This window comes from Megalops cyprinoides, chromosome 12 (assembly GCF_013368585.1).
Source record: "Megalops cyprinoides isolate fMegCyp1 chromosome 12, fMegCyp1.pri, whole genome shotgun sequence".
NCBI lineage: Eukaryota > Metazoa > Chordata > Actinopteri > Elopiformes > Megalopidae > Megalops > Megalops cyprinoides.
The window spans coordinates 15,658,114-15,680,855 of record NC_050594.1 but is presented as its reverse complement, the minus strand read 5'-3'; the positions used below and the strand labels follow the sequence as shown (position 1 = coordinate 15,680,855).

The 22,742-nt window shown below is 45.5% G+C and overlaps 1 protein-coding gene across 1 annotated transcript; it reads left to right on the top strand.

The window, feature by feature from the left end:
* The first annotated feature begins 610 nt into the window (after positions 1 to 610).
* Positions 611 to 17,635, top strand: LOC118786562 (importin subunit alpha-7-like). Its single transcript, XM_036541683.1, has 14 exons — positions 611 to 709; positions 8,319 to 8,452; positions 8,564 to 8,659; positions 8,978 to 9,077; positions 9,317 to 9,411; positions 9,584 to 9,715; positions 9,910 to 9,998; positions 10,617 to 10,716; positions 12,442 to 12,605; positions 13,110 to 13,188; positions 14,054 to 14,179; positions 14,388 to 14,515; positions 16,047 to 16,225; positions 16,858 to 17,635. The coding sequence occupies exons 1-14, from the start codon at positions 706 to 708 to the stop codon at positions 17,043 to 17,045; spliced, it is 1,614 nt and encodes a 537-aa protein (XP_036397576.1). The 5' UTR covers positions 611 to 705; the 3' UTR covers positions 17,046 to 17,635.
* The last annotated feature ends 5,107 nt before the right edge of the window (positions 17,636 to 22,742 follow it).

The following is a 22,742-nucleotide window of genomic DNA, read 5'->3' as shown; positions in this document are numbered from 1 at the left end:
TGTGGTCTTAGCCTAACCTTTCTGTATATATTTGTACATCATGGTGGATAAGCGCGTCTGTGAAATTAAGACATGCAGTGTAAATGTAAATGTAACTTTCGTTTGGTCTGATACATCATATATGAACACACATTCACAGTGCACATAATTGACTGAACAACACACAGGTGTGAAGTGCAGTAGTTGTAGCATTTAACACGAGGGTAACATAAGTGGGCAACTAAATCTGCACTGCGGCATTTAAAAACTATTTCCCAGATTTTGCGTAACATTTTAAAGGAAAAACTAAGCACTAGGTGAAGAGAGCGGAGGCTACTTTACATTTCAGAACACGCACCGGTCAAGGACACAATTGCGTAAAGGTTTAGCGGAATGCCAGTTTCCCTTACGGCTACCACATAATTAAATTATTAATTGAATGTCTTTCACTGTATAGTTATTAAAAACACTATAATACATCAGTGAATATCCCGTCAAATAGCAGCTAGGGAGAATTAATTACCTTTACAAATTTCTCTTCGAATCACGGGGGGAGGGGGGCAAAAAAAAAAAAAAGTCACGTCAATTTTGTCTTCCCTGGCTTTCCGTCTTTCTCGGACATATTGTCTACCGACAGCAAATTCTGGAAGGGAGGAGGGAGAGCTCAGAGATTAAAATCTATTTATCAGAAGGGTAGCACGGCGTTTATAGACCATATCAACCACCATGGGTGAGTTCTAAATATTTCTTTTCACATATAAATGACAAATAAAGAGAATACATGTCCATTGCTGTGGGGAAATAACGTAGCCACCTAGCTAACATTAGCCTAGCTAGTGAGACTCGAGGGTCTTGCTTGTCAAATCCTTACTGCTAGCTCGTTGGGTAGAACAGTAGACGAAAAAGCTAACGTTAGCTACCTAGGCTAAATAGATGCTGTCTTAATGTAGGTTGAGTAGCTATCTAGCCAACTAACTAAGATAAAAATGAGCTTGTTGAATACGGACGAAACTTCTATAGATGGTTTGTCTATCTTAATTGGTAGGCCTTCACAAATCTGTAAAAATCTGGTTTTACAAAATCCCTACTGAAATTTATCCCCCATGTTGAGTTGGATTGGTGACCTGTTTGGTAGCTGTTCAGATGGCAAGCTAACTCGGGCTGGAGCTCTAGCTAGCTAACCCAGCTAACGTTAGCGAATAGCGACAACCGGACCAGCTGTCTGAACGGCTTGCAGAGTGCTCTGAATTGTGCGATAATCTGCTGATGGCCTTCCAAAAAATCTGTACAGCTGTGTAGCATATTAACAGTGGAGGCTAACAGATTTTGTGCATTTCTTTAAAATAATGTATTCGGCCAACTCACTAGCTATGCATACACAAAGACTAGGGACGTCAGTTAACGTTAAGAAGTTGTTCGGCTTGCTGAACTGCAACCAAGCTAGCCGAATAGGTTCTTGAACTTGCGTCGGATGTAATGAACGAATCCAGACAGTACATATTGTGTATTTTTTTGAAATCATTTGCATCCTTGCAAACAAGCCGTCCGTTTTCCGTGTCCGTCGGGAACAAAACAACGACTTGCCGACTTGCAGTGCTACGGGGCTTTCACTCAGACGAGTTAGCTATCTTTACTAACCACAAATAAATGAAGCCTTCCATTTCGTGAGCGTTAGTTAACCAGCTAGCGGTAATAATTTCTCTCCTTACTTTGCGAAAATGACACTGGCTAGTTAGCTAACCCGTGCGATTAGACAGATTGAAATGCATCCGGAAGACTGTTGGAACTCACTTCAATCCGCGTCTCTGATCAGGCAAAATGTATGCCCAAGTGCTGAACCTCCTAGCTACACGGTCTGGTAAACCGGAGTTTAACATTCGTAGGTGTTTTTATAACGTTGTCCTCGATTTGTTTGATCCACTTTGATCTGTTGTTTCTCATTTGTTGAAGGAGTTTAAATGTATAAGAATGTGTAAGTTCAAATAAAGCACAGTTGTTTCTTTGTTTGAATAAGAACACTGCCAACAACCCATACCTTTAAAAAAGACGTGTTAAGTGATTACCAATCCATCATGTGCCCCTAGTAGCACGCTAAACAAGCATTGCTGTATATCAGTTTAACACGGCAAGCCTATGCAGTGGGTCCAAGGCTAATTTTGACAGCTGACTCGTACCAGAAGAGTAATAAAATACGTGACATCATTAGTGCTGTTAACTGTTAGTGTCAAGAGACTGAATTAGATGACAGCCACACTTGTCATTAGTAAGCAGAAAACTAGCCCAAGTTTAAAAAAAAAAAAGTGACACGCTCCATCAGCAGAATGCCAGCCACTGATAATTCAGTTCTTGAGCGCTGAGTTGCCGTTCTCCCAGGAGGAGGTGGAGCTCAGATTGTCGTTAGCCGAGGTGAGATGCCAAGCGTGCTGTAATGTTGCGTATCATAGCACCTGGAATGTCCTGTACCAGTCTGGGAGCCAACCTCTTTGTACTTCCGTTAGCTTTGATCTGGGATGAGTCAGTGCTGTGCGCATGTCCTCTCCTTTTTAGAGACATTTCATTTTTTGCCCTCAGGAGCAAATGTACCGTTTTATCTGTTAGGAAAACGCCTTCTCTGTCATTCTTGAGGACTTTCATAGAAATTGACTCTACATGTATGTGGATTCTTTATGCTTGGCCTCTGTTCGGCCCGTGTCAGTTAGATTCACAGGGGATTTCTTCACCACAGGAATGTCGGATCAGTGCGTGCCACAACAGTATGTACCTTTGGCTCCAAACAGAAATGAATAAAGAGCTGCGGATGCAGGCGTTCTGTTTTCCCACACGACAGTCTCGCTGTGCTGTTGTAATGCTTTGATCCTGGGCAAGTGATTGGGTCTCCTGGAGAAACAGTAGCAGACACCCCCCACCACCTCCCTGCCTCCTCATTTACCCACCAGAACTCTGTCGCTACGGCAATGTTCTGTTCCCAGCGGTGTTCTAGGTTGCCTGGCGGCACGCACTGCTTGATCCATCGCTCTTCTCGAGAGCAATCTGCACTGGCTCTCTTTCTCTCTCTTCCTTTTCCTTGCATTCTCTTCCCACTCTTTCTCTCTCTCGGTCTTCCCTCTTCTCACACTGTGCACCTGGAACATCTGGAAGGAGGCTGGCAGCTGTCTGCTTTAGCCTTTCCGATTGCTGACAGACAACAGGAGACAAGCCCTCTCTTTTAAAAGAGAGCAGTCAGAAACCTTTCTCTGGGACCAGGTCCATCCTTTTTGTCTTTTGGGGAGGACGAAATAACACTGTCCATTTTGATGTACTTCCAGAAGACAAATACCAGAGGCATGATATCGGGCCCCTTTCATGATTAATCATTCCTCTACTTTATCACGCTGACGTGAGCAGTCTGCCGTCGCCGGCTCTGTTTCATTAGTGCCGCTGCTGAAAGGGGCGGCGGGGGGGGGGGGGGGGTCTCTTTATTCCCAACGAGACAGAGGAAGTGAGCACCTCAGTGGGGGGAAAAAAAAATTCCCCTCAGGAAGGCACATCCTGCTTTTCTCCCATGTGTGTCTCTAAGGCCCAGCCAGAGGTGTTTGTCTAAAATAGCCCCGCTGTGACGCGCCCCGGGCCCGCTGTCCCTCTCCGAGACGCCCATGTGACGGTGAGCTATAACGGGAACGCCGGAGCACGGCGTAATGAACACCGGTTGCCGCTTGCACATGGGTGCCGGGGCCAGGCCTGCCTCTACCCCCAGCTACGCACTTGCTAAAAGCAGCACTGATGGCGGTCCACTGAACACAGTGAGGCTGGAAGCCTGTGGCACTACCATCTGGACACATCTCTTCCTCTGTCCCCCCCAGTCCCTGCCCCTCTTTCATTTTATGTCTCTCTCGCTTTCTTGTTCTCTCTTGTTATTTCCCTCTCTCTCCTTTCTTCTTTTCTTCCCACCACCTCTCTGCCCAGTGCTTTAGTTGCGCTGTGACATTCAGGCCCGTGGTCTATACATTGTGTGTTGCTTTTGTGTCGTTGGTGTTCTGACAGAGGAACAGGTGGTTCTGGGTTTTCCTTGGCGTGTTATTAATTGGACAGATCGGGAGCACACCTGAGGAAGGGCGCTGTGAGAGGAGCCACCTGCCCTGTGATCGTTGCTCGCTCCCCAGCTCCACGTCCCCGTGTTCAGCCAGCTGGCACGGGTAGGGGGGGACAGGCACGGCCTCTGGCACCCCCCCAAATTTCCCGATGTGTGGTATCACCCGCTCGCCGGATGACTCAGGATACACCAGGCTGGGGGATGACTGCACTAATGCTGAGGGTGGGCAGATTGGGCATTATGTGCAAATGCTGTGATTAGCCATGAATAAATGTGTTTGTTTCCGTCGGCTGGTCGACTGGCTGCTGAATAACCCTCGTGTTGTCCGTGGTTGAGTGAGGGGGGGGGGGGCAAACATTCCCTCGGTAGGTCAGCACTGAAGAAGCTGGAATGTTTTAGAGTGAAATTGGTGTGGTATGGTTTGGACTAAAGCAGTGGTTTTAAAATTATGCACTTTACATTTTTAAAGCCTTTTGTTTCAGCAAGCTCAGCTGAAAGAGAAGACAGTTATTCATGACCAGAAGTTCCATCTCTCTGTATGTCCTTATGTTAGTATCATTGTTAATATCGATATTCTTTACTTATCAGATATTCTTGTTCAGAGCTGAATGTAACTTGCATAAGTTACATTTTGTTCCATATAAAATATCCATTTATAGAGCTGGATATTTTCTGAAAGAATTTTGTTGAAAGGCATTTTTCGCTAATGTGGCACCATTTAATATTAAAGCCAACAAGGATGCAGCATTTTTAAAACCACTTCATCACAGATGATTAGGAAGATTGTTCTGGAAACTTGGTACCAGTCAGTATAGGTGCGATTACACTGAAACAACAACTGATGGGACAAATTGAGTTCTTTCACAGAAAAGCTGACCAGCACTAAACTGAATGGGGAATGGAAAGAAATTCTGCTTTACTCAAGAACCCAATGAGTGAAGTAAGAAGAGAGGACAGTGAATTACAGAGATTGACGGTTTTAGTTCATAAAAATTTCTTCTGAATTGATTTAGTAAGGTGTACATCTGTTAAATTAAATCACCGAATGTGGACTGCATCCAGACCCCTGTAACCCACATCTGGGAGAGCCTGCCACAGCTGTTATGCTGATAGCCAAACTGTGTCACAGTGTGCCATATTTTTTGTCCTGGAGGTATAATTTCTGTGTCCGAATCCTTTCAACATTGGCTTGAGCATTGATTGTAATCAAATGATTGTTCTGCTGAACACATGGCAACGTCATTTCTGCAAGTGAAGGAACCAATCCACATTATTCTACTGCTTAGAGAGCAAGGACTTGCAGTCAGTGGAGTGGTAAGCTGTAACTTGCCAGAGGGCCAGTTTAGGACTGACTGAATCATTACCCTATGTTGGTGTGTTGAGACCAGCAGGCAGAAACCTGCTGAATTTCAGCTCGCTAGCTCACTCAGTGCATTTTGTACAGAATGTTCTAGAATAGTTTTACCTAAGAATAAAAGTGGTCAGATCTATGCTAATATAAATGATTTTAAGGGGGAGAGAAAGAGCCAGTTTTCTCATGTAGGAGTAAGTCACACGGTAACATGCTACATGGTAAAGACATGCTACAGAAGAAGACTGACACCTTCAGCCCACTGCACATTGTAGCTCGATAGATAGAAAGGTGCTGTGAGTGGTAATGCGGTTGTAGACCTGAAATGAAAGTACATACAGAAAATTGCTTTCAAGCAGTACCAGCAGTATGTCATTGTAATTTAAACTGGCAAAGATGAGCATAGCAATAATTGGCAGTTGACAAGTGTAAAATATTTTGAAATGGGGAGGAGGCATTCCCTATCCAAGGGCTTCACATAGACATCCTGCTATGGAACCAACTCAAGTGTTTCTTGAATCTAGCCTTAGCACATATATGTCACACTGTTAAGTAACTGGTGTTGATTGTTATCAGTAAAATATTGTATAGTGTATATTAGGTACAGTTGCTTGTGTTATATAGGCTAATGTTTAATTTGCAGCTCATGCTGAGACTGCTGTATATTTTAAAATTTTCTTGTGTCAAAGCTAATTGTACAGCACATTGAGCCTGGGGAAGACTTGACAAATAAAATTATTATTCCTTCCGACCTATTATCATTCCTTGATGACCTGGATTGGCAAGCTGCCGCACCACTGAGACAACACAACACAATAAAAAATGATAATATTGTCAGGGAGTCATGGCTGGATGTTGTTGTGGCTGTTGACTTAAAAGTTTGAAATTGTAGCTCCTGGCGGCTGATAAACTGATAAGTTTCACAGCAGTGGGAACAGATACCACAGGACATAGCTACTGTATCCACTAAGGGAGAGTCCCATCGTCTCTGTCAGTCTCTTCCTCTCCAGGCCTATCATAGTCTCTCACACTTCCGTCCTCATTGGAGGAGGATTTGGGCTCAGACTGAAACCATAATATGTTCATTTGTGGAGGGAAGTACAGCGCAATACCCAGACACTTTTGCGGCCCGGCCTAGCTGGTGGCTTAATGCTCAAATGACAGACACAGTCGGAACACAGAAGCTAAATACTTCCTGTCTGGTTGCGTTTTCTTTATGCTAGTAGAGCTGCTGTTCACACTTCAGCTCGTAAGTGAGCACCTTCCCGATGAATGTGTTAAAACAAATAACAGCAAAAAGAACAGCCAGCACTAATGGCTGTTCTACATGCAGGGGCACGATTTAATGTAATCAGAAAAACAACATTTTAAAGTGTCTGCCACATTGTGGCGAATATACAGATGGTCGGGAGTTTTAGGTTTATCCCTGTCCCAGCCTCACATTCAGTTGGTTTAAGGAGACTGAAAGCTGGACGGACTGTGGGACACAGGGTTGTGTCTCGGGACAGACAGGGCTGTGGGGGGGGGGTTCTTCACTGCGGCTGTGTCCAGCTGGGGGCCGCTCCGGCCTCTGTGTCAGGTTTGGGCCTGGAAAGGGCGGCCCGCAGAGCCCTTATCTGAGCGGAAAGGAAGTGATGCGTATGGAGTGGAACGCAGAGACACGGATGTAATCACTGTTAGACATTCCGTAAGTGTCCCATTCATCTCGCTGATTGCTCACAATAGCCCGATTGTCAAGCTGTCAGAACAACAGGGAGACGGCATTTGTCACTGTGCGAGGAGCCATTAACCTCACGATTTTGCTTCGCAGACAGGAATGGCTCAAAAATGTGTTTGTTCATTGCCGTTTTTTCCGTTGTGTTGTTTAATCTTTGTATCCTGCATTCAGAAAACACTTTCGCTCTTCGGGTGATTTTGTTGGCGCTGTCACTGTTGTGAGGATGCACATTGCACAGTATCCACTGTACTGTACACTTGTAGTGCATCATAGTCTGGTGTGCTTCTGTCTGGGAAAAGTACCACAGACCAATCCTGCACCCTGGTAGAAGCCACTCCGGCAAGCTCCCAAGTGTCTGACGGTTAGGATGCCAGTTCCAAGTGCAGGCTAAGCTGTGCAGCCCAAAATATCACAAGTTCGTGGCTGGGCTGTGTCATTAGTTGTCATCGTGTCATTAGGAGTAATCTCTCCGATACAGCATATTGAAGCTTTGTCAGTTACAGTTACAGTTATAGTTATTTATTTAGCAGACACTTTTATCCAAAACCACTAACAGCACATTGGAGGTAAACATTTTGTTATTATGTGTGTTTCCTGGGAATCAAACCCAAAACCTTGGCGTCCCATGCTCTACCATTTGAGCCGTAGGAACAATTACCAGCCAATCAGAGCAGAAGGGTAGCAGCAGAGATAATTCCTCAACCGAAAATTAAGGGAAGCAAGCAAAGTCAGTGGAAGCAAATTTGCAGGGCATACGAATAGATTATCTAGTACAAACAGGAGCAGATTGATATGTTTGTTTTTTGAATTATACAGTGAAATGGACCTCAGTTCTAACTAAATCTGGAAAGACTTCTGGCAATGCTTTGCCTTACATTTTGTTGATGTTACCACTACATTTGTTGTATGGTACACTGTGAAGCGTAAGCAAACTGTGACCAGGACTTGTTTATTTGCTCTGGGTTGGGGAAATGAGGTTTCACCGCCTTCTAGAGTTTATTTTGTTTCCCGCGGATTCAAAAACAGGCAGTTCTGTGTATCTTGGTTTATTTTGTACCCTGTAGTATTCTTCTAAGTCCTCAAGAAATGCCATTTGTGGGTAGTTGGGAGCGGTTGTGGTGGTGAATAGAGCCCTTGGCAGGGCCAGATAGCCAGGGACAGCTGGCCCTCTTCTAAGCCGACGTTGGCTTGTCTCTCCGCAGAAACCACGGCGAGTCCCGCGAGGGATAACCACAGAATGAACCGCTACAAGAACAAAGCGCTGAACCTGGAGGAGATGCGCCGGAGACGCGAGGAGGAGGGGATCCAGCTGAGGAAACAGAAGCGCGAGCAGCAGGTGAGCGAGCCCCTGTCCATCCACACGCCCCCCCCACCCACCAGCACACTCAGAAGCACGAGAGCTGAGGAGAGAACACGGCTGTGATTGGCCTCTCCCTGTGATTGGCAGCTCTTCAAGAGGAGAAACGTGGACATGCTGAATGAGGAAGCAGGCCTGTTGGAAAGTCCCCTCATGGACTCCTTCATCAGCTCTTCCACTACAGGGGTGAGTGAGCCAGTCTTTTCCCCTTTCCCCCTCTCCTCTCTTTCTCCTCTTATTTTTCCCCTCATCTGTCTTTTCTTCTCTCGCCTACCCCTCTTCCCACTTCCTCGCCACCCTTTTTCTCTGTCCCCTCTCCCCTCTTCCCTCTCTCCTTGCCTATCTCCCTCTCTCGCCTCCCCTCCTCTCCCCTTTCTCCTCTCTGTCCTTCTCTCCCTTCCCTGGGTCATGTGGCCCACGTATAGTACAACTAGCGTACAGTCTGTAGCCTCGGGTCATGCACTGGTGAACAGCTAAGTTCACTTCCCAGGTGTGTTGTTTCAGGAGGGGGTCATCACAAGGAGCATGGTGGAGACACTGTTTTCAGAAGATCCCGAACTCCAGCTCGCCACAACACAGAAATTCAGAAAATTGCTGTCAAAAGGTATAGTTACACTGCTGCCTGTGCTACAAAAAAACTGTTTTATTTTCTTGCTCTGTTTTCCCTTCTCTCTTCTTTTTCTTCTATTGTTCTCTGTTATCTTTCCCTGTTCTCTCTCCTTCATCCTCTTTCCCCCTCCCTTCACCCATACCTCTGTTTCTCTCTCTCTCTCTCTCTGACATGTTGGCCAGTCAGAACTGAGTGATTCTGTGTCTACTCCTCTGTTACCCTCACTTCTCTAGAGCCCAATCCGCCCATCGACGAAGTCATCAATACACCTGGTGTGGTGGAGAGGTTTGTGGAGTTCCTGAAGAAAAGCATCAACTGCACATTACAGGTGTGTTTGTGTGTGTGTCTGTGCACAGGCAGGCATGTATGTGTGTATGTGTGCTCAAGTGAGGAAGAACCGAGGTGACAGGAGAGTGTGAAGTTTGAACGTGTGTAATGGATGAGTATTACCCCACACATTCAGTATGGATGGCAGATGTTCTGCTTCATTTCCACCACAGTTTGAGGCAGCGTGGGCGCTGACCAACATCGCGTCGGGAACGTCCCAGCAGACCAAAATTGTGATAGAGGCAGGCGCGGTGCCCATCTTCATCGAGCTCCTGAACTCAGATTTCGAGGACGTGCAGGAACAGGTAACGTTCAGCGTTCAGCTGCCCGGGTGAAATTACCTTCTGTGGAACTCTTTGTTTGGAATCTGTTACAATTCACCTGGTCCTCGGCCCTTGTGTGGACAAAGCACTGTAAGGTAACCTTTCCCCCGGGTTTCTGTTTCTACACTGGTGCACTGTTCTGTGTGAGTGATGGCAGCGTGTGACCTGTGTTTCAGGCCGTGTGGGCTCTGGGGAACATCGCCGGCGACAGTGCAGTGTGCAGAGATTACGTACTCAACTGCAACATCCTCCCACCGCTGTTAATGTGAGTCCTGCCGCACCAGCCAAGGGACCCAGTGATATACCCAGGCCTGTCACGCTGATTTGGACTCGGCCTTCAGACTGGTGCTTTTTGAAGTCCAGCCCAGTATGGCATCCTGAATGTGTGTGTGCGCGGAGAAGGGCATGTTTCTGTGTTTGGCCGGGGGCAAGACTCTCCTGGAGCTGGCAAATAAATATTGCCTTTGATCTGATAGCGTGAAGCCAGTGTTTGTGACTGTAGAGAGTGACTTGGCATATTCATTACCCATTGGGCTGGAGGTGTGTGTCACTGCTGTTCTTGACTCTGAAGTTCCTGGCTAAAGCCAGTATGGTAATAGCTACTTGTGTAGGTCTAGGTAATGTCATTTTTCTTAAAATGTCAACAATAATCTTTATTGTCAACACATACATCAACTATTTGACTCATTTATAAAGTGTTATCTTTAGATGTATGCTTTACCAAAAGCCAAGGTCACCAGCCATTCAGCTCTTAGTTTTTGGTGTTTCTGTTCTGCGTTCATGTCAGTGGTAAACGCCCAGCTGTTTTAGATGAAGAAATGGAAGGGAGTTTGCTCATTCACTGGATGTGTTTGATTAACATGGCCTTTTTGCTTCTCCGCAGGTTGCTGACCAAGTCTACCAGGCTGACCATGACCAGGAACGCAGTCTGGGCACTCTCTAATCTGTGCCGAGGGAAGAGCCCGCCCCCAGACTTTGAAAAGGTAACCTGTTTCACACCTGCTGTGTGTTTCCCCACAGCATCTGAACTCAGTGCCCTCTGGCCTTGCTGATTGGCCCTGATAGCTGACCAAAAGGTGTGGTGACCTTGCTGTTTAAGAATCGCACAGTTCAGCCCTTAAAGGAGCTGTACACTCTCCCCTTGCCTTCTAGCTAATGCTGACTGACAATTGTGTTTGTGTCCCAAAAGTGAAGTTGTGCGTGCATTTGGGCACTTGTGTTGGTCGACATTTGTGTGAGTACAATAGTGTGCATGAGTTGTGTGTGCATGTGTTTTAACCTATTTCCTTGGTTGTTATGAGGATGTATGATTAGGAAATAAATGGGGTGTTTATTATTTAATATTTTTTATTGTTTTAAACAGCTGTGACTGTTGATAAATTTAATCATTCTTTCTATAATACTTCTCCACTTGTGCAGTTTAAAGTCTACTTTCAATGGTTCTGGTTTTCTGCACAATTTTGGCACAGAATATTAGAATATTTCTATGTATACACTTTTGCTTATTGCATGTAGTGTGTATATGTCAGTGCATTGTTGATTGCATTTTGATGACCATGTGTTTCACACATACTGCATATTGAGGACAACATGTTTTTCACAGTTATGTGGGTGCATACTCAGGACAGCATGTGTGTCACACTTAACTTAGCAGCATATACAGGACTGTGTCTGCGCGTGTGTGTGTGTGTGTGTGTGTGACAGTAATGTGACTTTAAGTTGAGTACAGTGTGTTTCTCACGCTTGCATGACTGAGGACAGGAAGTGTTTGCACTGACGGCAGTGAGGCAAAGGGGTTGGTGTGTTTGAGACTCCGTGTGGGCATTCAGTGAGGTAATTAACCCTAATCTCTGCAAGCTGCCGAGGTTCACAAGGTGTTTAAAATAGAGCTCTGTAAGTCAGCCCACAGAGATTCATGAGCTGAGCGTTTGCGTGTCAAATTCTGTGGATGTCAACAGGCACTGGTGAGCATTCAGGCAACCCAGCACTGACCTGCTTCTGAGATGTGGTCAGAACTGGACCCACATGCAGCACCATACCAGTGACCAGTAATGCATTGGAAAGCCAGGTCACAGCATAGGGCAAGCAAAGCGATTTGATGCTCCTTTTATGATGAAGCCTCAGCCGTCAATGCTCACATGTGATGATGTCGATGCACTGTCTGTTGATGATGATGACATGATAATGATACATACGTGTATTAATGATAGTAAGGACACATATGTTGGTGGTGATGATACACATGTGTACTGATAATAATGGTGCAAATGAGTGTTAATGACAGTAACGAAACACATTAGTATCGATGATACATGAGTATTGATGATGATGGCGATGATGAAACCTTGGCCGTGGAGAGTGCTGTGCACCTACAGAGCTTTGCCTTCCTCTGACAGCAAGCTGTGATGAGTACAGCACAGTCTGACCTATGACCCCTGCATCACTCAGCTGCAGTATCACAATAAAGCACAGTTTCTCAAGGCCTTGGTTCTCTTTGACATGGCCTAGGCAGGGTTTAATGGGTGTCATTTCAAGAACCGAAAACTTCAAAGCTTCACCATCATGTTGTGTGAGAGTTTGATATGAGAGTACACTGGCTGTTTATGGTTACACTCAGAAAATGCCATAGCTGCTTCACAGAGGCGGTCACTTGTGCTTTACTCTGTCCTCGGTGTTCGATTGATTGGCAGTTCTGTCCCTCCCACCAGGTGTCCCCCTGTTTGCCGGTTCTGTCCCGGTTGCTGTTCAGCAGCGATCCGGACCTGCTGGCGGACGCCTGCTGGGCCCTGTCCTATCTCTCAGACGGGCCCAATGAGAAAATCCAGGCCGTCATCGACTCGGGGGTCTGCAGGAGGCTGGTGGAGCTGCTCATGTGAGTGTGGGATTCTGTATGGCGCATGTCCTTATCCTTAACCTCTGACAGGCTGCACGTGCACGCGTTAAATCGCTAGAGATGCTCTCTTCCTGGGGCACAAACCATGTATACCTGCCCTGCTGTAGTCCAGAGAACCTGCCGGAAGGACATGTGCCATGATGGGGTGACCCGGAGCAAGTAGTCTGTAAATATTCAGCTGGAAGAACGGATGTTTACTCCATGAGTGATTTGACTGTACGTTTGAATGACAGTGGAAATGTCGTAATCCTGTGACTTTTACATTTACATCTTTTTCAGAGAGACAGTTCAGTCAGTAGGGTTAGACAAACACTGCATCATTAGTGCCATCCTTGAAATAAAGTTCCACTGAAGGGATACAGTTCCACATGGGGAATAAGGTCTGTCATGGGGCACACAAGCTTAAACCTTATAAATAATTATTTTGGATTGGTTATCTCATTTGTTCTACTCTCTGTATGTTTGTCTGTCTGTCTGTCTTAGGCATACGGACTACAAGGTGGCCTCACCAGCACTCAGAGCGGTGGGCAACATCGTCACAGGCGATGACATCCAGACACAGGTGGGAAAGAGCAGGGGATTCGGGGGCAGTGGTACCGTGTATGGATGGGGTGGGGATCACGACACTGACTGGAGTTCCAGGTCACGGGCAGCATGTGCTGTGAGGGGGCAGGGATAGGGGTCAGGGCACTGTGACTGGAGTCCCAGCTCTGGGGCAGTATGTACTGTGTGGGCTTGGGGGTAGGAGTTCGGGCACCATGCCTGCGGAGTTCTGAGATTTGGTATGTTTTAAAGGCTCAGAATCTCTACTTGTGTCTGCTTCGCTCCTTGTTAGCTGCCCCTGTAGAGCTGTGTGAATGAGTCACAGTATGTGTGAAATGCTGAAGTGCAGCCAATGGCAAATAAATAAAGCCCTCGTCACCATGCTAGAGAGGAACACCCTGGGCCCACCATGCAGTGTGGCACGTCGTAACACTGCAGCACCATTAAGGGCCTGTTTGTGCAATGCAGTAAGGTCCAAAGGAGACTTAACACTCAGCGTACTGGGCGCTGTTTCAGGCAACTGCTTAATAGCCATGGCAGATAAACAAGTTTTAACAGGCCTTGTGCATCTAAGTTAATTGTGCACACTCACGTTTAATGAGCTCCCTTTGACTAGTCACTGCCTGTCCATCACCTGGTGGTGATGAATTGGCGTAACCTTTGAGACAGTATTTTATTTGTTTTATGACATTTTGCAGGATGCAATAAGATGAAAAATGTTGAGGAGCTGACGACAAACCTTGCAGTGTACGGAGGGCTGCAAGGGCTGCCCCGCCTTGATAGAATTTGATTTGTTTCTATGCACTTGGGGGGGAGGCTAAATATGTGGCCTTCCTGTGCATCAGCACCTCCACTCACCCCAGGGTTTTCCATGTCTCCATCAGGTGGTTCTGAACTGCTCCGCCCTGCCCTGTCTCCTGCATCTCCTGAGCAGCCCGAAGGAGTCCATCCGCAAGGAGGCCTGCTGGACCATCTCCAACATCACAGCGGGAAACAGAGCTCAGATCCAGGTGGGCTTCGGGGAGCCACATGTAGGACGTCTTGGGATTCTGGTTGTCTTGTGTGTGACAGCTTTTCTTTTGCTTCAGCTTCCACTGAAACGGGTCGTCTTGTCAGTGTTTTAAAGTGATCAGGGAGATCTAAAGCTCAGTCGACGAGATGTATTACAGCTCAGTTTCACAAAAGAAGACCTCACTTCCCTTTCTCTCTCTCCCTCAGACGGTGATAGATGCAAACATATTCCCTGTGCTGATCGACATCCTGCAGAAGGCCGAGTTCCGCACGAGGAAAGAGGCGGCGTGGGCAATCACAAATGCCACATCAGGCGGGACTCCAGAGCAGATCAGGTGAGCTGGGAATTCTGGGATTTGAGTCCAGGTGAGGCAGAACCTCCATGACTTTTAGAACCTGGCCACCAGACTCTGACATCAGAGCCACAGTGTTTGATATCACTTTGTGGCTGTGGTGACTGTTGTGGTTAGGGTGACATTAGCATGCCCCAGTGCATCCAGTACATAAACAATCTGAAAGAGGTTTTTACCACTTGTCTGCTCAGCATAGGACCTTACAGAGATTCAGAAGATGGAACAGGATCCTGCCCAGGGACCACACTCATACATCTGAATGCTTTTCCTAATGATTCAAGGGACTCCAGTGGTCTCTGAAGCCATCCTGCAGTCTGATCTCTGTGGTCCCCTGTATAGTTCTAATCTGTTTTGTGGGAGAGCTGGCAGTAAAACAGTTTCACTGTTTCCATTGGTATTTGAAAGGCCTCATTGTCACCAGAGCACGGGTTTGGCCAGCCTGTGTCTGGGCTGCGGCCCAGCAAGTGGTTGCGCCGTGCTGTTGCCTTAAATTGCGTGGAATGTGAGCGGATGGTGTCGCGGCCGCAAGCCCATCCAAACAGAGCCGTTCTTATTTCTTATCAGCCCCCTGGATTTTCACGCCTTCAACAAACGCTAAAATGTGATCTGAAGTTAGCAGATCAGATGTGGTGGATTCTCATCTGACAGGCTTTTTCTTACTGCGCTTGGGGGGGTGAGGGGGCTTGCTGAGGGAGGAGGCAGCTCCGGCGGACGCAGGAATCTCAGGCATGAGCTAAACTTGGATCCTGTGCTCTCTGTGAAGCCTTGTTGTGAGATGTTTACAGAGATTGAATTACAGCATGAAGCAAGACTTTTTTAATATACATAAATGTTTTGGGACTGTGGCAGAAAGTCAGCTGATCTTGGAATTCGTTGGCCATCAGGAAGGGGAAAATTATGTCCCAACGACTTAACAGCTTCTTTCAGTAATTGTGCTGAAAATGTGAGGTCTCTGTTAGCGCTGATTAAACAAGCCTGTTTTAGTTTAGGCTGAAACAGTGGTCCCCACATTCTCTGCCCTTTGCAGCCGTGTCCACCACTGGGAACTGCCCTCACAACAGGCCTGACAGAAACGTTTCCAACAAACAAAAGCTACCAAATGTCAGCGCTCTTGTCCTCTTTGCCTTGTAACCCCCAAGCCATTTTAAATGGTTCATCCTATTCCATAATACATAACCTGAGTATTTCTTTGATAATTCTATAATACACACATCCGTTGGAGCTGAACAATTGTTATTATGTTCGAGCCTTTGAATTTAGTGTGCAGTGGTTATTTTGCACTACATGAAGACAGTTTGAATGCAAGCACTCTGGTATCAGGCTTTTAACAATGTGACAGAACAAAGGTACAGACATGCTGCATGAACAGTTGTGGCATTAGCATCAGCAGATTCATGTAGCTTGTTGCTGATATATAGATGGTCGTTTTCTGAAAAGCACCTGAACTTGAGAAATATAATCTTGCATGAGGAGCCGGCGACCATACTCTATTCCGCCTGTTTTTCCTCCTCAGGTACCTGGTAAATCTGGGCTGCATCAAGCCGCTGTGTGACCTGCTGACGGTCATGGACTCCAAGATCGTCCAGGTGGCGCTCAACGGGCTGGAGAACATCCTCAGACTCGGGGAGCAGGAGGCCAAGCAGAACGGCAGCGGTATCAACCCCTACTGCGGCCTCATTGAGGAGGCCTACGGTACGCACTTACGTTTCACCCTACAAACTCTTACTGCTCATCCCTATACATTTTCACTGCTCGCTGTTAGTGCTCGCGTACATACACTTACTCTTCACCCCACACACTCATACTCTTCATCCCACACACACACTCTCAGTCTTCACCTTGTATATGCTCACTGTTCACTGTTACAGTTCACCCCACACACACACTTACTGTTCACTCTGTACATGCTCAGTGTTCACCCTACACATTCTAGTGGTTAACCTGAAACAACCTCTCACCATTCAGCCTACACACAGTAATGCTAAGCCCAAACTGCAACACATGGTACAGGCACTGCGGTCCAACACATGCGCACTGTGTGCAACATGTGCTCTCATACATCTTGTAAAGAAGGCCCATGTCACAGCGGCAGCGCTGTAAAATGGTTATAGAGCATTTTGACCCAAGGGATGTAGTCTAAAATATACTGGTCTCTTTCTTAGAGGTGCAGCAGCAGTGTCTGACATGAACAGCAACAATCCTGAGTCTGGTCTCTAAACTGTTATACCATATGCAAGCCCAGTACAGCGCTCTCGGGCCCAGTAGTCCTTTGTTTTTATCTTAGTGTAGGATCAGCTTCATCCAAGTCTTCCATGTTCTCACAGGCCTGGACAAGATTGAGTTCCTGCAGAGTCATGAGAACCAGGAGATCTACCAGAAGGCTTTTGACCTGATCGAGCACTACTTTGGTGTGGAGGAGGAAGATGCCAGCCTGGCCCCACAGGTGGACGAGAACCAACAGCAGTACCTTTTCCCACAGCAGGAGGCGCCCATGGAGGGCTTCCAACTATAACGATCCCTTCCGCTTTGCCTCCGCCATACGTCCGCTCCCCTCTCCCCGACCCCCGAACCCCCCCCATCTCCACATGCCTCTACAAAACAGTACCACATTACCCAGCCTGGCCCAGAATGGGGGTGATCCAGAGCCCCAGTACTCAGGCCCAAACTTGCGAAGATGAGACGAAAAGCAACAGGTGACATCACAAAAGAATCCAGGCTGCCAGCCATTATTAAAACAACCTTTTTTCATTTTGTCAGGTTTTTTTCCTCTTAGTCAAACTAAACTGGACCCCTCTCCAGGCTAGGGACACAGAGGGACATTATGACAGGGCCACCATGCTCAAAGGGGTATGAGAATTCTATGGGGAGGATTTTTTTTTTTTTCTTTTTTATGGGGGGATACCTAGCACTATGAAAAAAATCCTTGCCTGGTAGCTTGCAGGAAATGATGTCGTTTCAGTCATACAAAAGTGAATTCCCTCAGCCTACATAAAAACAGTTTGAGAGTTATTTATTCAGCCCAGCAGCCAAACATTGCTCTCAGACCCTACGCTTTTTTGTCGTCAATATAGAGTGAGTTTGGCGATGAATATAAAAGGCTTTTTTGCTACTGATACTAAAAACAAAGATGGCGTTTTTTCCTTTTTGCTTTTTTATTTGAAAGGTCTACTTTAATTCGGTTTGAACTTACTGTTTTGTTTTTTTTTTTTTGGTTTTTGTTTTTTTGCTTATTGTGGAAACCTTAGGATGTGGGAGGGTAATGGGAGAAGGATGGGGTGGATGGCAGGGTGGGTGGGGTGGTGGTGGGGTGAAGGGGTTGATTTGGGAGGGCTTGGGTGGCGGGGTGGAGGGCTTGGGTGGGGGGGTGGGGCGGGTGGGAGTGGAAAAAGTCAGTGCAGATAAAACAGAAAATCTATAGATGAATAGCTTATCAGAGCTGGTATAAGTAGTGGTATGTTCGTTGTGTGCCGTGTTATTATTAACAATAAAAAAATCATTAAAAAAAAAAAGATGCAAGATAAACAAGTGTGCACCTGAGGGGCGGGGCCTACGCATCTTACAGCAGCAGACAATGTACATTTATCAGTCTGCGCTTATTTTTTTCCTATATGCAGCTATAAATACAGTATTTAGGCATATTGAGTCTTAAGTTGGCATTGGAGATTCTCCTGGATTGGATCTCCATGTAAATAGAGTGTATGAGCGAGCAGGCCCCGGGGGCCTGTTGGCCAGCCCTCAGTTTGCACACTTTAGTTTCGCATGGTTATATTATATTACAATCTGTCGTGTGGCCTCCCTTGCCAAACACTTGTTGAGAAACAAAGGAATCTTGTCCTTCTGCTTGGCTAGATAATCAGGAAGGCAGTACTTATCTAATTATATATAAAAAAAATTTAACGATGATTAAAAACGTCAAGGGGGAGTTCAGAGATGGAGTGTATGTGTACGTTGATTTGAGAAAACGAACAGGTTGCATTTTGGGGTAACCCATCCCCTTGTTCGATGTAGGGCTGGCCATTTCTGCCTTTTCCCCACGTGCTGTTTTCATCATGCGATTCTGCTTGAATCCGTTATGTATGTTGGTCCTAGATTCCTCTGCAGCAGCGGGAAAAAAAAGCCTGTAGACTTGTGTTGGTTTCACTCTGTCATTTTGCTGAAATGAAGGAGAAGACGTTTGTGCACTGGTTGAGTATTTGTCCTGCCAGAGCAGAGCAGGGATGTTGTGGAGTCACAGTGAAGAGGCATGGCTGAGGTCAGTGAGAATGGAGATTCCGTCACCCACTGCATTCTCTTCATCAGTGTCAGCCAGCTAAGGAGGTGATTTGTTTTGGCTCTATTAACACATGGTGGAAGAGTGTTTTGCAGGGCATCAGAACTCTTCACTCGGAGCAGTGATCCATGGTGATCTAGAACACTGGCATCTTGAAGGCAGACCAGATCCTGGCTTAGCACAAACATTACTTCTGATTAATGTGCCTGCTCTCAGTAGCACATTAAAATGATGTATTTGTTGATCTGTTCAACATTTACAAAGCTGATACATGGTTCCCAGCCATGCAAAAATAATCCATTTGTTTCTGAAATGTCCTTCTGATGTGGGTTAAATTCTACCTGCATTGTGCATTGGACAAGATGCAAAGCATTTAGGAGTGGTGACCTGTCTGTTCACAGTGCATGATCTGTGCGTTAAGGGTTGGACCAATTAGGCAGATTAGTGCAGGAATAATGAAATATTTGGGTGTTGGACATTTCCATGCCTGAAGGCCCCCTGCTGAAAAGAAGCATGTTGTACAGAGTTGATTACTTTCATTCTTCATCTTTGTTCTTTGTTTTTGCCTTCCGTTATCTAGCATTTGTCAACCAAGCTTTGGCAAGGGATGAGTTCTTACATTTATGACAAAAGTGAAAAACTAATGTGACGCAGATATTATATATATAAAGACTATATATATATATATAATTCTATATGAAATTATTTGCACACACTACTTGCACACACGCATTCAAGACCAGCCACAGACATTGCACACACCTATGTCATAGTCTTTACACAACACACAGCAGGGGAAAATAGCTTCCATAATCCAGCCTCCTTAAGGTATCTGCATGTCTGTGTGCAGATTTTTTTTTCTGTTTTGTCATCCCTGATTTTGTGCATTCTGTGTCAAAACTTTAATCGTATGTTTTCTTGTTTGCAATTTTTTTTCCATGCACTTAGCCTGTTATAGGTTTCCTTCCTCTTGATTTTGGTTTACATTAGCGGATGCCCTCCTGCACCCTCTGCCTGCCAGCAGGATCGGTGAGATGATTTTATTTTCTGATGGGGAGGTAGTGAGGGAAGGGGGGGGGGGGGGGGGGGCAGAGGTGGGGATAGGACAGCTTTTGATATAGGGGATATATAAAGTTTAACATAAAAAAGATGTCTTTCTCTGCTTTTTCGAAAAAGGAAAAACAAAAAGATTTTGTTATTTTTTTCCATAATTACCTCTTGAACAAAATGGCAACTGTGACTTGCTCTAATGTAAGCGTTTTGTGTATGGGGGGGTGGGGGTGGGGGGGGTACTGCATTTGTACTCCTGTATTATGGAAGCGTTTTTCTCTACCTCTACTACTTTACGCCATACAGACGAATGGGTGGGTTTGGGTGGGCGGGGTTTGGGTGGGCGGGGCAGGGTGGGACTAACAGCTCAGACACTGCTGGTGGGACATTGACTGACAGGAGTTGTGTGAGGAAGAGATTGTACTGTACCCTTTGGTTCACCTCTGAGCTGGTGACATTAGTGCTGATAAGTTTTATTCTCTTCGACTACTGAACTAGCTGATGCGTAGTTACACCCCATGAACACCAGGGGGCTGCTTGTGTCTGCCCCCCCTATTTTAACCTAACACAGTTCTTGAGCCTGTTGAACAGTGGTTCTCTGCTTACCCTCCTTACACATTTGAAATCTGGGGTAGACTGACATTTCTTTGCAAGAGATCAATTTAACTATGTCTAATGCTGTGTAAACATTTCTCTGGCAATTTGGGGGAGGGGGGGTGCAGACCAAGTCATAAAGCTTCAGGGTATTGTCATAGCAGCCCATTAACAGATATACATGACTGTGATTAATGATCAATTTTCCAGACGCTGTGACCTGCCAAAAGTAAGTAGTACCTTAATAAATCCAAACACCCTCCTGACTAGTAGATCTAAAGTAACACAGAACTGGGAAAGGTGTTCTTCATTAGTGGTAGAGCTGGGTCAGTCATTTCACTAGCTTGTTTAATTGGTTTATATCAAAAGCACAACATTGATCTCAGTGGTATTATCACTTCCCATGGAAGAGTTGGAAAAGTTTCAATTCACACCCTTTGTTGATGCAGCAGACCTTACAAAATTCTCTAAACTGGCATACAATTCAGAACAAAGGTGTGTGCGTATCTGTGCACATGTGGATGTGTCAGCACGTGCGCCTCTGTGTGTGCAAAACGCATACATGTAACACCAATGCGATCACTTACAAAGACTGTCTGAAATGGAGGAGACCTGTTTCTGTGATTTCTGTGATTCTGTGAATGAATTTTCTGCCATCCGTCAGAGGCATTTGGTGTTGGTCACCTTTTAGCTTTTCACCACAGTTTGATATGTCACGCCAAGTTTTTCTGGTGGAAAGATTGACTTCTCCCCAGCTTGGGTCACTCTTCTGAAACGAACACCTGGCCCTTATTCCGCTGGTTCAGTAGCCGGAGTTCTGCGGTCCGCTGCGCTAACTATGCAAAAAATGTGAGAGAGGCCTTCTTACCGAGGTACCCATCTATGTGTTTTTCATAAACTATGAATATTCCAGTATTATTTGGCGATTTTTGTAGTTTTCCTCCTTTTCTATTTTTTACATTTATTATGGCAAAATTTGGATTGTTAGGGGTAGGGGTAGGGGTAGGTGTAGGGGTGGGGGTGGGGTGGGGGGGAGGGTGAGAGTGTTGTGAAGCTGAAATTTTATTTATAGTTTTGTTTCTGTTTCATTTTTTTTTCCTGACAGTGAGGTAGAATGGGACAGTGCCGTTGAACAAGGACGCTGCATAGCTAGCATACATTTAGACAAGAAAGGGCAAGGCGAAAAAAATGATACTTCCAACTTGTAAATACTAAGTTAAGGAGGGAATTACAATAGTGGGTGGGAAAAAAAAACAGTGTGGAACAAACCAATTTAAAAAATGCACTCCTCTATTCACTAAAGTGCCAATCCGACCGTTAGAGTTGAAGGGTCATCTATGTATCTATCTTCTTGGTCTTTGTGACTTTGTTTCTTACTTGAATGTGCACACATGATGTGCAGAAAATATTGCTGCTTAATCTCCTTGTCAGATGAGTTACATTACCTGCTACATTAAAAAAAAGAAGAAAAAAGAAAAGAAAAAAAAGTGGCATCCTTTACTGTTCTTGCACTAAATTCTTTTATTGGATCAGAATAGAGGAATTCTTGAATCGTTTACGGTGAATATCATTGTTTTTGTTATTGTTCCTAATTTATTGTGTGTGGGACTGGTCTTCAGAACTCGTTTTAGATGGAAGCCACAGCATCATCTGCACTGAGGGTTTGTCTTGATCTTACACAAACTTTGTTCGCCGTCTCTGGAGAAGCGATCCGTATGCCCTGGCTGTACTCCTCTGCCTGCTTGCAGGACCCCTGATGGAGGTTCTTTTTTTTGTTTTTGCTTTAAACCGAGACTAAAACTTCCGGCAGTCAAAGTACACACTTCCCCAATCATCGTATCATCCCGATTGCTATTTTCAGCAGCCAGCACGTTTGGCTTTGAAGAGCGAAGACATGGAAACAACAATATTTGACCTTCAGTTGATCAGCACCAACTTTGCAAATGCTTTTTTTTTATATGATTATTACTTATTCCATGTCAGAGGTCATTGTGATGTTATGATGTCGGTTACATGTCAGAGGGTGTTTCGCTGTGAAGGTTCAATACTACTTTTTAAAGTAATGAACAGAATAAAAATGACAAACCCTTCAGAGCAGCAACAGAAGCATTATCAGTTGTCTTATTGGCCAGGGATAAAAACACTGACTCTGTTCATTGGTCATTGGAGCAACCACTTGACCACTTGATGAAATTTTGCCTTCAGAAATGTATTTGGTCCGTAATCTCTAGTAACATTAATAACCCAGGGATAACTTGATGACACAGGTTTTTATTTATGAACAAACTTGGCCAG

What these genes read in the sequence shown, in the direction of transcription:
- LOC118786562 (XM_036541683.1), top strand. An exon ending in CAGAAAATTGCTGTCAAAAG is followed by an intron (nt 9,078 to 9,316) that starts GTATAGTTACAC and finishes TCACTTCTCTAG; the next exon opens with AGCCCAATCCGCCCATCGAC. An exon ending in CGCCCCCAGACTTTGAAAAG is followed by an intron (nt 10,717 to 12,441) that starts GTAACCTGTTTC and finishes CCCTCCCACCAG; the next exon opens with GTGTCCCCCTGTTTGCCGGT.